The 16,052-nt window shown below is 40.7% G+C and overlaps 1 protein-coding gene across 1 annotated transcript in view; it reads right to left on the minus strand.

Annotated features, from left to right (window-relative positions):
* LOC142200096 (fibrocystin-L-like) overlaps positions 1 to 16,052 on the minus strand; it is a 207,602-nt gene that overhangs the window by 24,802 nt on the left and 166,748 nt on the right. The window contains exons 54-64 of the mRNA XM_075270160.1: positions 15,678 to 15,766; positions 13,239 to 13,393; positions 13,017 to 13,146; positions 11,189 to 11,307; positions 10,817 to 10,946; positions 5,530 to 5,703; positions 5,212 to 5,315; positions 4,830 to 4,956; positions 2,998 to 3,119; positions 2,445 to 2,535; positions 288 to 436 (exon numbers count right to left, since the gene is read on the minus strand). Of these exons, the coding sequence (XP_075126261.1) occupies positions 288 to 436; positions 2,445 to 2,535; positions 2,998 to 3,119; positions 4,830 to 4,956; positions 5,212 to 5,315; positions 5,530 to 5,703; positions 10,817 to 10,946; positions 11,189 to 11,307; positions 13,017 to 13,146; positions 13,239 to 13,393; positions 15,678 to 15,766 (1,390 nt within the window). The remainder of the gene's footprint in view (positions 1 to 287; positions 437 to 2,444; positions 2,536 to 2,997; positions 3,120 to 4,829; positions 4,957 to 5,211; positions 5,316 to 5,529; positions 5,704 to 10,816; positions 10,947 to 11,188; positions 11,308 to 13,016; positions 13,147 to 13,238; positions 13,394 to 15,677; positions 15,767 to 16,052) is intronic.

Consider the following 16,052-nt stretch of genomic DNA (forward strand, 5'->3'; position numbering starts at 1 on the left):
AAGATAAAGACACAAGAGAAGTCACAATCTGTAGGAAGACATTAAGGACTCTCCAGAAAATGAAGAGGAATTTCTCTGCCTCAGATCCCTCTCCTTTTTGCAGCTCTCCGGCTCCCCATGGTATAAAGTAGAGATTTGGCTTCACACTGCATCCATAGTACAAAGAAACCAGAAAAATATTAAATGCAGTAGTGAAGAGCAGTGACACATCAAAGAGGGCCCGGACAACGCTATAGAACTACTATAAGCCCCTATTTGAGACACATGTAGGCATCTTCATACATTACCTGGACATAGATACTATAATCCCAGCATTTCCATACTTTAAATCTCCTTATACGAGTACAATCGCGTAGCCCGTCTCCATTCATATAGATACCATATAACCCTCCATAGGCTTCATTGTTTAACCACTGCTGACTGGGCCCGGTGACATCTGTAAGACAATTGTATTGTGTCTTTATATGTGCTGCAGTGACATCTAGTGTGATAAAGTAACTGTTCCTTGTACAGTGATGTATAAGGTAGGTAGATTCTATTTGCTTCAAATTTTGAAAAAACAGATAAGTTTAAATCTTGCAGCCAGTTTTTCATAGTAGTATCTGTAATATACTATAACCCGGGCCAGTTAATGTAGGCCCTTGGGTGGTAGAATCATTGGATGTCCTAATAACTTAGCTTCATTTATCTCTCCTGCATACCAATAATGGTGCCCGTGTTTTGGTCATAATTTGAATGTTACATTTGAGAGGATGAAAATTTTTTCTCTTTTGCTTTTACCATCCCACATTCATAGCTGTAACTTTTTTTTGTGTTATCTATAAATAGTTGTTAGCTTTCATTGTAATCCTATTTGTGATGATGATGAGATGGCTACTGAAAAAGATCTTAAGAAATCAAGAAGTGTCAGACTATCATTAAGACAACCACACACAAGAGATGGCTGTTGGCTGAACACTTATTGGTTCACATCTACATTATTATTAGAGATGAACGAACACTAAAATGTCCGAGGTTCGAAATCCGATTCGAACAGTCGCACACTGTTTGACTGTTCGAACGGATTTCGAACCCCATTATAGTCTATGGGGGGAAATGCTGGTTTCAGGGGTATGCAACATTCGATACAATTATACTTACCAAGTCCACGAGTGACGGTCGGGCTGGATTCTCCTTGAAGTCTTCTCCTGGCGCAGCGCCCCCGCGGCGTCTTCCGGCTGGAATTCACTCTGCTTAGGCATCGGGGCCTAGGCAGAGCCGACTGCGCATACGCGGTCGGCTCTGCCTGGCCCGACGCCTGAGCAGAGCCGACTGCGCATGCAAGGGCATGCCCGCGCATGCGCAGTTGACTCTGCCTAGGCCAGATGCCTAGGCAGAGTGAATTCCAGCCGGAAGACGCCGTGGGGACACTGCACAGAGAAGACTTCTAAAGGTAAGAGAAGAACCAGCGTTGATTGGCAGAATGTATAGCATTCTGCCAATCAATGCTGGTTCTGCATCGAACCTTAAACTTCGAACAACTAGTAGTGTTCGATCGAGTACGAGTATTTCGAATACCGTAGTATTCGATCGAACACCTACTCGATCAAACACTACTCGCTCATCTCTAATTATTATCTAAAATATGTTTCAGGGGTGTTTCTTTGCTAAGGGCACAGGAAACCTCACCACATCAATGGGAGAATGGATGGAGCCATGTACCAACCTCCTTCCCTCCACCAGGACATTAAAATGGGCCATGGCTGGGCCTTCCAGCAGGACAATGACCCAAAACATACAGCCAAGGCAACAAAGGAGTGGCTCAAAAAGACACCCATTAAGGTCATGGAGTGGTCTAGCCAGTCTCCAGACCTTAATCACATAATAAACTTATGGAAGGAGCTGAAGCTCCGAGTTGCCAAGCGACAGCCTTAAAATCTTACTGATTTAGAGATGATCTGCAAAGAGAAGAGGACCAAAATTCCTCCTGACACGTGCGCAAACCTCATCATCAACTACAAGAAACCTCTGACTGCTGTGCGCCCCAACAAGGGTTTTGCTACCAAGTACTAAGTCTTGTTTGCCAGAGGGATCAAATACTTATTTCTCTATGCAAAATGTAAATACATTTATAAAATGTGATTTTCTGGATTTTAGTTTTGATTTTCTATCTCTCACTGTTAAAATTAATCTCCCCTTAGAATTATAGACTGTTCATGTCTCTGTCAGTGGGAAAACCTACAAAATCAGCAAGAGATCAAATAACTGTACAGTCAGTATTAATGACATGTTCTAGGACAAGCGATCGATTTCAATAGAATTGTGAACCCAACCCCCATTCGCTCGATTCTGTAACACCTTAAAACTTACATCTTATGTGAAAATAAAATAACAATATACAGTAGGATCCATACTAGTGATTTAGTTTCTATATCTCTTTGTTATTTCATTGTCCTATTACTCACTTTGGCAAGATTCTCCATTAATGCGATATCCGGCTCTTTCAAATCCAGCAACCACATTATTCTGCAGCACAATGTCAGCGCCATTACTGATCTACAAAAAAACAATAAGACTTTAGCTGAGTTATTACCTGTATTTTATTATAGAAATAGTTTATATGGCAGAGGCTCCATATCTCCATGTTACCCTATGGGGAGAAAAAGTTGTGTAACAAACCCCAAACATCCAATATGATTAGAATTTTTGCAATCAGCACAGGTTTCCTACTGCTAGAACCTGCTACTAGAGGGGCCATATAGCATAATACATTATGTTAATACTACCCTTCTAGTGGTGGTGGTAGGAAGCCAAAAAAGCTGTCTTTAAGATTTATATCTATGATGGGATTTTTAAAGCCCCGCTTCAGAAAAATTAAGCCCCTGAAATAATACAGAATCAACAATGGAATTTTGGACACAACACAAAATGATGGAAAAAAAAAATAGAGATTCCCTTTAAATTCATCTGTAGAGGGCAGATTTATAGCCAGTTCCTGTAGTAAAATGAGTAGCTAACCTCTATTCCAGCGTGCCATAGGGTACTGGTTACATCTTGGCGACCTTGGTACGTTCCAGGCCAAACGGCAAGGGCAACAAGATTTCGCCTCACATTTACACGTTCTCCCCAAACTCTGATTCCTAGAAAATAAGACAGAATTTACACATTACAGAATTAAAAAGAACACAAAACATTCAGAACATCACAGGCATAATAACATTGCATTAGAAAGTCTCTTCAGTAGTTGCTGGAGGGCAGTTGAATGGTTGCGACAACTTGGGACATTATTGTCAGTGTTGTTAGAAGCAGGAACCACCAGAGCCAATCATGATAAAGATAACCCCTGTAACTCTTTACACAAATAACATTATTTTTAATAGTTTCATCATCCCATTCCAAGAGCCAAAATGTTGGGGTGAATGTAATGTACTGAATTTTTTTTTTTTTTTTTTTTTTGGGGGGGGGGGCATGAAAGAAAAAAAGCAATCCCATCAATGTATTCATATGGTCTTCACTGTGCAATATACAGTATATGAGTGTAGTATCATGTCAAGACTAGAGATGAGCGAGTAGTGCTCGATCGAGTAGGAATTCGATCGAATACTACGGTATTCAAAGTACTTGTACTTGATCGAGTACCACTCGCTGTTCGAATGTAAAAGTTCGATGCAGAACCAGCATTGATTGGCCGAATACTATACAGTCGGCTAATCAACGCTGGTTCTTCTCCTACCTTTAGAAGTCTTCTACGTGCAGCTTCCCCGCGGCGTCTTCCGGCTCTTCATTCACTCTGCCAGGCATCGGGGCTGGGCAGAGCCGACTGTGCATGCCCACTTGTAGTGCGGGCATGCGCAGTCGGCTCTGCCCAGGCCCGATGCCTGGCAGAGTGAATGAAGACCCAGAAGATGCCGCAGGGACGCTGCATGGAGAAGACTTCTCGGAAAATCCAGCCCGACCCTCACTCGTGGACTTGGTAATTATAATTTGATCGAACGTTGCCTACCCCTGAAACGAGCATTTTCCCCCCATAGACTATAATAGGGTTCGATATTCGATTCGAGTAGTCGAATATTGAGGGGCTACTCAAAACAAATATCGAACCTCGAATATTTTACTGTTCGCTCATCTCTAGTCAAGACCAATATTTATTTATATATTTTTATGTTTTACTACTTTTGCACTTAATATAACAAATTTTTGGTGTCACGACATGAACTTTATGAAGGAGATGTTATAGTTTTCATTAGTACCATTTAGAGAGTTATAAGGTTTTTTTTTATTACAGAGGAACAAAATAACAATTTTAGGTCGTTTTACAATGCTCATTGTACAAAATAAACAACGTGCTAATTTTAATATAAGGATTCAGATTTTTACTTTGAATTTTTATGTAAATTTTCAAAAACTTTTTTATTAGGAACTTGAGCATGCAGTCCTTTGTTAATAGCAAGAACATTTCATAATTTATATTCATAGGAGAGGCTTTAACAAACCAACATCTCTTTAAAAAGCCACCTTTTTACAGTCATCCTATATTCATGCACATACATCCACAAAGGCTGCTATGGGACCTGGTGAGAGATAGGGCATAGTCAAGACAAGTCCCACCTCCTTTGAACATGGTTGTTGAGATCCTATAACGGAATGTTTTTTCTACAGGTACTCCATTTTTGACAAAAAAGGGAGGAGGTAATCAGCACAAAAGTCAAGAAATGGAGGGAATAACAAGCAAGCACCAGGTTCTTCTTTTCTATTTGGCATTACCTAGTACCGTACTGGGTCCCCATTTGGATCACATGGCTGCTATAGGGTTACTTTTTGAGTATGTCAATCCTGTGCATTCGGCTTACCTTCTCCTACTGTGAAGAAAATAACGTTGTCATCAATGTCGAGTCCATTCGTGAAAAACACACCAATAGCCGGGGAGAATCCATTGTGGAAGGCGCAGCCCTTAACATAGGATTCATTTGATAATACCTTTAAATAACCACATGTATATTTGTTAATCACTTTTGTGGATCCAGATGTATTTTTAGAAACAGTATTTTTTTTCTGTTCCACATTCCTCTTGGCGAATTACAGCAGGAAGTGACTGTGAACACCGAAATATTCCTCCCAAAGAATACACAGATTAGGAAATTTATGCTCTATTCCTGAGCTATGATGGAAATGACATCTAGAATAATAATCTATTTAACCACAAAAGGAATAAAGAAATTTTTGAACATATACCTCTCTAAGATTGAGGAAAGCCAATGAATACCGCGGGTCTGTGGGGTCTCTGTAACCTTCCTGCCCGGAGTGGTAAAATTCCACGTTTTTAATTCTTGCATTACCTTTAAAAACACAATCATTCAATGGTTAGTAATGGCCCCTTCATATGTATCCAGTTCTCTAATCTCTTTTCTATTTCAAAAAGGGGAACTGATCCCAAAACCATGGGGTCAGTATTGTGTATGGTGGCACCGGTCATGGTGCAGGATGACTGCCTGAGCGATATAGAGAGAAATGGTCCATTATTATAGAAATAATTGGTAAATTCTACATTACCTCGATATTCAGAATTGTTGACTGAAAATGTGCTGACGAGAACTCTGGCTCCAAATGACTCGCTGTACCAACCAGGATAGTCCTGACCAATGATCTTAATGTTCCTACTAAGTAAAGCCACGTCAGCGGCCAGGGTGTAAGTCAGGGTTGTGTTTGGTACTTGATAGGTGTAAGCTAGAAGAAAATTAGAATTAAAAAAAAAAAACCTCATCAAATATAAATAAAAAGAATAAAATATTATTAAAATCAGAAAATGAAATATACTACTATTTTTTATCTATTTATTGTATTTTCTGTACACTATTCAGCCGCTGTTCAGACCGTGCTTGTGGTTTGACCGAGGTGCAGTGTGACATAGCTTGGCTTTCTCTAGCCATTGTTACTCAGGTTGTATGCATGCTGTGTAGATATATGACTTGCACTGTGAAATGTGTTGATTGGTACTTGAGCTGGTGTAGGTCAATGTGCGCTTGTTGCTTTGGGAAATTTCTGGAAGACAGACCGCATGTTGACTCTTACGAGGCAGAACTGAATTGCACCCAGGAGAAGTTACTGTCTGCACTGCCATCAAGTGTTTCCTGGGATATCCATGGTGGGTAGAGGACATGCTATCTAAGGGCTCGTTGCATCACTGGGAGGAAACCAAGCAGCAGTTAAGAGATGAGCACCTTGCTGTTCATGTGTGAAATCATACGACTTTGTCAACTTGACAAGGCAGGTACCTGATGCAGTAGCTGGTTTACAGAACTGGGAAACCAACTGGACTTTCCTAAAGGGGTTGTGCAGGACTTTGAAAACATGGATGCTTTTTAATGGGATGGAGATGTGGCATTGCCATGTGACCAACGGACATGATGTCACTTCCTGAGAAGAAGAAATCCAGAGGTCACATTGCTCAGGCCAGTAGAAGTGTGATGTCACCCTTCTGTATGTGTGTCTTGATCCCTCTGCCCAAGAGCAGCCCTGGAAGGGAGTGGTGTGCCTGGGCAGATGTTCTTGGAAGGCTAGCCTCACAAACAGTACATCAGCCTCTGTGGACTGTGGCACTGGACATGGCAAGATGAGCAGCATAATGCACATCATTCTACTGGAGCATGTGGACAGGCTCAGGCTGCAGTGTGCAGCAGTTACATGATCAACTATTGTGATGGTACCTACATTATCTATATACACAGCGCCTTGTGAAAGTATTCGGGCCCCTTGAACTTCTCAACCTTTTGCCACATTTCAGGCTTCAAACATAAAGATATCAAATTTAAATTTTTGGGGAACTTTTTTTTTAACTTTTAATACTTTTTATATATATTTTTTTTTTTTGCATTTATTAGACCCCCTAGGGGTGTTGAACCCCAGGGGGTCTGATCACTAATGCAATGCATTACAATGCTAATGCATTGCAAAAAATCATCCTTTCTTTTGCAGGCTGCATAGACCAGCCTGCAAAAGAGAGGATTTGCAGACAAGCCTGGGAGCCTTGTACAGGCTCCCAGCTGTCATGGCAACGGGATGTCAGCCCTGGAGCATGCTCCAGGAGTCGGCGATAACGGGCAAAATGGCGGCGCCCATGCTCCGCCGGGAAAATAGCGCCTCCGGCGCCTTTGACTGCAGCTCCCGGGCGGTCGCCATAGTTACAGACCTGACATGCGCCGTACTATTACGGCGCATGTCAGGAAGGGGTTAACAAATAAAAAACTGAAAAACAGGGCGTGCAAAATTATTCGGCCTCCTTGCGTCAATACTTTGTAGCGCCACCTTTTGCTGCGATTACAAGTCGCTCGGGGTTTGTCTCTATCAGTTTTGCACATCAAGAGACTGAAATTCTCGCCCATTCTTCCTTGCAGAACAGCTGGAGCTCAGTGAGGTTGGATGGAGACGTTTGTGAACAGCAGCATCAGCTCTTTCCACAGATTCTCGATTGGATTCAGGTCTGCACTGTGACTTGGCCATTCTAACACCTGGATACATTTATTTGTGAAACATTCCATTGTAGATTTTGCTTTATGTTTTGGATCATTGTCTTGTTGGAAGATAAATCTGCGTCCCAGTCTCAGGTCTTTTGCAGACTCCAACAGGTTTTCTTCCAGAATGGTCCTGTATTTGGCTCCATCCATCTTCCCATCAATTTTAACCATCTTCCCTGTCCCTGCTGGGGAAAAGCAGGGCCAAACCATAATGCTGCCGCCACCATGTGTGACAGTGGGGATCAGGGTGTGTTCAGGGTGATGAGCTGTGTTACTTTTACACCAAACATATCATTTTGCATTGTGGCCAAAAAGTTGGCTTTTGGTTTCATCTGAGCAGAGCACCTTCTTCCACATGTTTGGTGTCTCCCAGGTGGCTTGTGGCAAACTTTAAACTAGTCTTTTTTATGGATATCTTTGAGAAATGGCTTTCTTCTTGCCACTCTTCCATAAAGGCCAGATTTGTGCAGTGTACGACTGATTGTTGTCCTATGGACAGACTCTCCCACCTCAGTTGTAGATCTCTGCAGTTCATCCAGAGTGATCCCGGGCCTCTTGGCTACATCTCTGATCGGTCTTCTCCTTGTTTGAGATGAAAGTTTAGAGGAACGGCCAGGTCTTGGTAGATTTGCAGTGGTCTGATACTCCTTCCATTTCAATATAATTGCTTGCACTGGGCTCCTTGGGATCTTTAAGGCTTGGGAAATCTTTTTTTTTTATCCAAATCCAGCTTTAAACTTCTCCTCAACAGTATCTCGGACCTGCCTGGTGTGTTCCTTGGTCTTCATGATGCTCTCTGCGCTTTATACAGAACCCTGAGCTGATCACAGAGCAGGTGCATTTATACAGAGACTTGGATACATCCCGGTGGATTCTATTTATCATCATTTAGGACAACATTGGATCAGTCAGAGATCTGAACTGAACCGAGTGATTTTTCTGCACTGAAAGTAAAGGGGATGAATAATTTTGCACTCCGCAGTTTTCAGTTTTTTATTTGTTAAAGTTTCAAATATCCAATAAATTTTGTTCCACTTCAAAATTGTGTCCCACTTGTTGTTGATTCTTCCCCCCAAAATTAAAATTTGATATCTTTATATTTGAAGCCTGAAATGTGGCAAAAGGTTGAAAAGTTCAAGGGGGCCGAATACTTTCACAAGGCACTGTAGATGATACCTGTTATTATGTAACCCTGCCTGTACTGATAATGAGGTAACTGCTGAGAAGTGATCTTTACAAAACAGGAAGTGTGAGCCTATTATAAACCTTAGTGGATAGAGGGAAAACTGGAACATTTTGGGAGTTTTTTTTAAATAAACATAATGATATAAAGAAAATTTAAAAAAAAATCACCAAAAATGCAAGTCCTGAACAACCCTGTTTACACCTGCAAAAAGGTATGAACTTTTCCACAGGGAGTCTTCAGGTATCTATCCCTGGAGTAGCCTTCATTACCAATGACTCAAGTAGACCCCGTGATGGCACAATGTGGTATGCAGAATTTGTGGTCACAGGTTCAGACAGACAGAGTTAGGTCACAAGAGTCAGGTATAGGCTAGCACAGATACTAGACATAAATACATGGTCAAATAAACATGATGAGCAGAAACAAATATGTTAGAGGACAATGGGAATCAGATGGACCTTATCCCTCAGGCACAGGAAGCTAAGAGAAGGGTCCTTATGGTAGAATGCAGTAAAGTGCATTGTCCCTTTACAAATTCAGAGACAACATTTGTGACTGAGACAAAGTATCCAGGGAAAAAATGGTGGGGAGGAAAAGGCCAGAAATTGTGGTCATGAGCCTGGCAGAGAGGAGCAGTATGCTGGGCATGGCAGCCCTGAGGGGAAGGGATGGTGAAAAGATTAGGATGCCTGTCAGAGAATAGTCCATTCCATCATCATTCAGAATTAGTGAGTTTAGCAACAGTTTGACTTTAGCCTAAACTGTTCTCCCTATGACTGATTTCTGGTATTGATATCTAGTTAGATCAAATTTTAGTAAGGAATAGTCTAAACAGGCCACAGATGTCTGGAGATGAGTAATTAGTCCAGGAATTATTAGGAGTAGGGAAGGAATTTTCTACCTAATAAATGGCAATAGGAAAAAATATAAAGATATGAGGTTTCACCTTCCTCTGGATAAACACTGTAGGATTATAGATTGGACTTAATGGACTATGTAACTGCAAGTATGGCACTGGAGGACCACTGGTATTATTCAAGAACAACACTTGTCCATTTATTTTAAAGGTGGTTGCCCAAGAATAGCGATAGGTTTTCGATTGGTGGGGGTCTGACTTCTCACTCCATTTGCGCTCCAGTCTCAATGGAAAATGGTCAGACAGTTTCAGTGGGACCAATGGGGATAGGTAAATGATAAACTTAGCTATCTCTGGATCTTACTAAAATTAATTGGGCAGAGGTGCTTTGCCTGCCCACTGTTACATTCAGAGTAGGGTACTCTGGATCAATGGGGTACTGTGGAAAGAGGGTAAGTTGATGTAATAGGCAGACCTATTTAATGAGCAGACAATACAATGCACTAGAGCACGGATAGGCAACCTTTTTAGTTCGGTGTGCCGATTTAAATAAAAACTATCAAAGATGGGGTGCTTGGAGTGCCGAGCAATAATTGTAAGGCTGACAACACTTACACTAAAGTCATATAGCACAAACCATAACAGTGCTGTCACACTGTGCTCCCACCTATATGTGTTTAACACTATTTGCCTGGATACACCTATACGTTTCCATTACAAGCAATATAAGTACATGTGCAACTCACAATTAATGGTAAATGTATGCGGCTGGGAGCAGAGTAAGGCAACACCTGTAGGTTGGTAAATTAATAACTCCATATTCCTGATATTAATAGAAATAGTAACACTAGCATATACCTGTTGTTGTTTTTTTTACTTTCACATTTCTGGCAGGAGCTTTCTTCCTCCCCGGGAGCCTTTGAAGGAACACAACACTCTAGCAGGCAGGGTCCTTGTGCTGTACAGTGATGAGCTCCTACTCCTGTGCTTCCTTCACCCCTATCATTTGTGGGCTGAGAGGGCGGAAAGAGAAGAGGGAGTGTCCTATACCAGTGCAGAGCAACTAAAGGAACGCTCCCTCTTCATTTTGTACTTGCAGGTCCCCAATAGTCAGTGTGCTGGCTGCCGTGCTAGAGGAATATTTTGCCAACCCCTGCCCTACAGGTAATAGCTGACTTTGATGAATCTCACTACAGATAACCTAAGTGTAAGTAACCTACTAGTTTTTTTTGGCTATCTATAAATTATAAAATTGTGATTCAAATTGTAAAGTATGTCACTTACCGGAGTGGTTGTAGCTGAGAGAAGCATTTAATGTGAGGGTTCTCTGGTCAGAAGAAACATTAACAATACTTCTGGTTTCAGTCTGCCAAGCACTATAACTGGTAGTCGTGATCAGAATGTCTTCTCCTACCTTGTAAAGGAAAATGTGAAATTTAAGCTATTAAAATTGTGTATACGAGTCCTTCAAATGGAAACCCATACACCAAGTATTTCACAAGTTCAAGTCTAAATGGACATGTCCTCCGGAACTACTTGATGAGCAAGAAGGCTGCTGCAACCCCAGTTATTATATTCAGAACTTGAATAACGCTTTACATTTTTCTTGTGCTCCAGCTTTTCTGTTCCAAGTGGCCCAAGAATAATGAAACTTACCTTCCAGTCTACTGGATCTGTGAGGGTGATGGATCGGGATCCTGCTAATACTGTGTTTGCCAGTTTTGTCCTATACACAGAGCGAGGAAGTCCATGTAGATCTAGCTGACCGAACACTCCTACACAGAAAAGGTGAGTGAATATTTAAATATATAACATTCATGTTGCCTTCAAAGGCCGCAATATTACATACAGTGTTGGCCAAAAGTATTGGCACCCCTGCACTTCTGTCAGATAATACTCATTTTCTTCCAGAAAATGATTGCAATCACAAATTCTTTGGTATTATTATCTTCATTTAATTTGTCTTTAATGGAAAACCACAAAAAGAATTGTCAAAAAGCCAAATTGGATATAATTCCACAGCAAACATAAAAGGGAGTGGACAATAGTATTGGCACTGTTTGAAAAATCATGTGATGCTTCTCTAATTTGTGTAATTAACAGCACCTGTTACTTACCTGAGGCACCTAACAGGTGGCGGCAATAACTAAATCATACTTGCAGCCAGTTGAAATGGATTAAAGTTGACTCAACCTCTGTCCTGTGTCCTTGTGTGTACCACATTGAGCATTGAGAAAAGAAAGAACACCAAAGAACTGTCTGAGGACTTGAGAAGCAAAATTGTGAGGAAGCATGAGCAATCTCAGGGCTGCAAGTCCATCTCCAAAGACCTGAATGTTCCTGTGTCTACCGTGCGCAGTGTCATCAAGAAGTTTAAAGCCCATGGCACTGTGGCTAACCTCCCTAGATGTGGACGGAAAAGAAAAATTGACGAGAGATTTCAATGCCAGATTGTGCAGATGGTGGATAAAGAACCTCGACTAGCATCCAAACAAGTTCAAGCTGCCCTGCAGTCCGAGGGTACAACAGTGTAACCCCGTACTATCCATCAGTGTCTGAGTGAAAAGGGACTGTATGGTAGGAGGCCCAGGAAGACCCCACTTCTTACCCAGAGACATAAAAAGCCAGGCTGGAGTTTGCTAAAACTTACCTGAGAAAGCCAAAAACGTTTTGGAAGAATGTTCTCTGGTCAGATGAGATAAAAGTAGAGCTTTTTGGGAAAAGGCATCAACATAGAGTTTACAGGGAAAAAAAAGAAGCCTTCAAAGAAAAGAACACGGTCCCTACAGTCAAACATGGTGGAGGTTCCCTGATGTTTTGGGGTTGCTTTGCTGCCTCTGGCACTGGACTGTTTGACCGTGTGCATGGCAATATGAAGTCTGAAGACTACCAACACATTGTGCAGCATAATGTAGGGCCCAGTGTGAGAAAGCTGGGTCTCCCTCAGAGGTCATGGGTCTTCCAGCAGGACAATGACCCAAAACACACTTCAAAGAGCACTAGAAAATGGTGGTGAGAGAGAGCACTAAAGTGGCAGCAATGAGTCCAGACCTGAATCCCATAGAATACCTGTGGAGAGATCTCAATGGCAGTTTGGAGAAGGCCCCCTTCACATCTCAGGGGGGACCTGGAGCAGTTTGTCAGAGAAGAATGGTCTAAGATTCCAGCAGAGCCTTGTAAGAAACTCATTGCTGGTTACCGGAAGCGGTTGTGCGCAGTTTTTTTGTCTAAAGGTTGTGCTACCAAGTATTAGGCTGAGGGGGCCAATACTTCTGTCCGGCCCATTTTTGGAGTTTTGTGTAAAATGATCAATGATTTGACTTTTTTCCATTCTCTTTTGTGTTTTTTCATTGCAAGCAAAATAAATGAAAATATTAATACCAAAGAGTTTGTGCTTGCAATCATTTTCTGGAAGAAACTGAGTATTATCTGACAAAATTGCAGGGGTGCCAATACTTTTGGCCAACACTGTATCTAAACTTACCTAAAACCTTTGAGCCTTGGTTTGGTCCATTTGGCAATGGAAACTCTGGGGTTGAATGATTTCCTCTTAGTATAATATGTAACTCTCCTTGGAATGGGTCATCCTTTGTTCCTCCTATCAATCTTCCACCCTACCCAAAACCAATTAATAGAAAGTAGGTATATCATAGATATTTTCCAAAAATAAAATTTTGACAAGATATGAATGTATTGTGTTCCTCACCTGGATGGAAATGTATGTAGCATTGAGTACAGTTCTTCTGTAGGTGGGCGCACCCAGGGTTGTGGAGTTGTTGGTGAGATTTCTCAGCTCCAGGACACCATAGATGATAAGTTTATGCAGAGAAGGGATTTCTACATCAGCTACAACCCACTTGCCTGGGATGATACAACAGGAAACTTGTTCATTTACCACTTACCCACAACAAACATTCCGTATTATCTTGACTAGATATTTTAAGTATCCACTGTAGTATCACTCAACCATTGAAGTCTATTGGAGACTGGTCAAGGGTTTTCCAAAAGACCAGAACAGTCCATTGTATAATAGAGATTGAGTAATTTCACCATGATTGACAATGCTGTTTGACAAATTTGGTAATATATAGTTGGGCAAGAAATATAGAATGCTTTACCATCCCCTATACAAAGTTTCACTGAGGAAAAAACAAAAGCTAGGAGTTTGGGAATTTGGGTTTTTTCCAAGACTATGATACTGGAGTCCTATCCTTAGGATATTTAGAAGTTGTAGATCCAGCTCACCAAAGCATATATAAATGTTGTATATTACCGTGGTCCTAGGAAGCCCGGAAACTGATGGGACTTTAACCAGTGGATAATGAAGACTTTTAAATGGTGTAAAATCCAGCTTCAAACCAGGTATCACGTCAGAAGATTTCTTAAAACATAACTTTTATTTTCGGGTCAAAAAAATAAAAATGTTACAAAGTAACATGGAGTAGACAAAAAAGTCAAAGCATTATGAAAGGCTACGCGTTTCTGGACAAAGCGTGTCCCTTCTTCATGGCCTACTACTACAAGTTAAAAGGTACGTATAAATAGAAACACCTAAATTGACCACTCCTCTCTTTCTGTTAACCCTTTCTATTCCAAATACACAAATGTGTATATATAAATTACAAACATATGAAAATAACATACAATATAATAAACAAATCCATACAACACAATGTAATGTAACTGCAGTGCTATAATGATCTGAAAAAACACTTACTCAAGCAAATATATGCAAAACATTATTACCCAAATCAAATTTAATTCTAATTTTAAATTTACCCAACATCTATAACAAATCCAACTTAAAATCAAAATACCAATATCCGTTGTTTTTCAAGCATTAAAGTGCTCTGACGACTTCCCATATCTTCAATAATCCATTCCGCCTAGAACACATAGTCAGGAAACCATGATAACCCACCACCTGACGTATACCAGGAAGGGCGAAATAACACATGACAAGTCACATGAACGGTCATATGACTGGTCATGTGATCGGATCTAAACACAAAACCAATGCTTACTATAGCACAATAAAGCCTCAGCAACCAATAAAAAAATAATAATAGTGTTCAAACGATACGGAACAACATAACCACCATAGAAAATCCATTAACATCTATAAAGGTTACATAAACATAACTGTTAAAATTTATTGGTTGCTGAGGCTTTATTGTGCTATAGTAAGCATTGGTTTTGTGTTTAGATCCGATCACATGACCAGTCATATGACCGTTCATGTGACTTGTCATGTGTTATTTCGCCCTTCCTGGTATACGTCAGGTGGTGGGTTATCATGGTTTCCTGACTATGTGTTCTAGGCGGAATGGATTATTGAAGATATGGGAAGTCGTCAGAGCACTTTAATGCTTGAAAAACAACGGATATTGGTATTTTGATTTTAAGTTGGATTTGTTATAGATGTTGGGTAAATTTAAAATTAGAATTAAATTTGATTTGGGTAATTGTTAGTAAGTAAGTGTTTTTTCAGATCATTATAGCACTGCAGTTACATTACATTGTGTTGTATGGATTTGTTTATTATATTGTATGTTATTTTCATATGTTTGTAATTTATATATACGCATTTGTGTATTTGGAATAGAAAGGGTTAAGAGAAAGAGAGGAGTGGTCAATTTAGGTGTTTCTATTTATACGTACCTTTTAACTTGTAGTAGTAGGCCATGAAGAAGGGACACGCTTTGTCCAGAAACGCGTAGCCTTTCATAATGCTTTGACTTTTTTGTCTACTCCATGTTACTTCGTAACATTTTTATTTTTTTGACCCGAAAATAAAAGTTATGTTTTAAGAAATCTTCTGACGTGATACCTGGTTTGAAGCTGGATTTTACACCATTTAAAAGTCTTCACTATCCTTAGGATAGATCAGCATTATCAAATTGGTGGGATTCCAAAATCTGACACTGATCAGCTGTTGGAACAAAACTAATACTATAGACTGCCTCATTACCTATCTAGCACAGGACCATACATTATATACAGGCTGCGTTTGTTATTGCAACTCAGCTCCATTCACTCGAATGGGACTTAGCTGTAAGCATGCCATATGACTGATGAACAGGACATCACTGGCCTACGAATCGGAAACAGGCATAGAGAAATGGTGAATCTCCCGCAGAGTTACCTGCTGGGATGACAACACTGGATCCTTCTTTCGGTACTGTGTTATTGTTCTCTGATGACGATTCCCAGAAGGAACGATTGGACCAAGAGCTGGAAAGACAAGATGAATATTACCTAGATTAAAGGGGTTGTCCCGTCACAAGGATCCTATCTATAATGCTTGTAAATGTGAATGTAAGACTTTTCCTAAATACATTGCTTCAGTAAAACTGCTTTGTTTGGCCACTATCTCACTTTATTCATTTTTTTTGTGGCCACAGCCCTGACCTAGCTGCTCCTGAGTCAAGTGATGTGTCTGCCTGCTCTCAGGGGGAGGGAGGAGGGGCTAAGTACACGGGAGCGAGCCTGGAGGGGGGGGGGTAGTTTACCCTTTGGG

The sequence above is a fragment of the Leptodactylus fuscus genome, chromosome 4 (genome assembly GCF_031893055.1).
Source record: "Leptodactylus fuscus isolate aLepFus1 chromosome 4, aLepFus1.hap2, whole genome shotgun sequence".
NCBI classification, from domain to species: Eukaryota; Metazoa; Chordata; class Amphibia; order Anura; family Leptodactylidae; genus Leptodactylus; species Leptodactylus fuscus.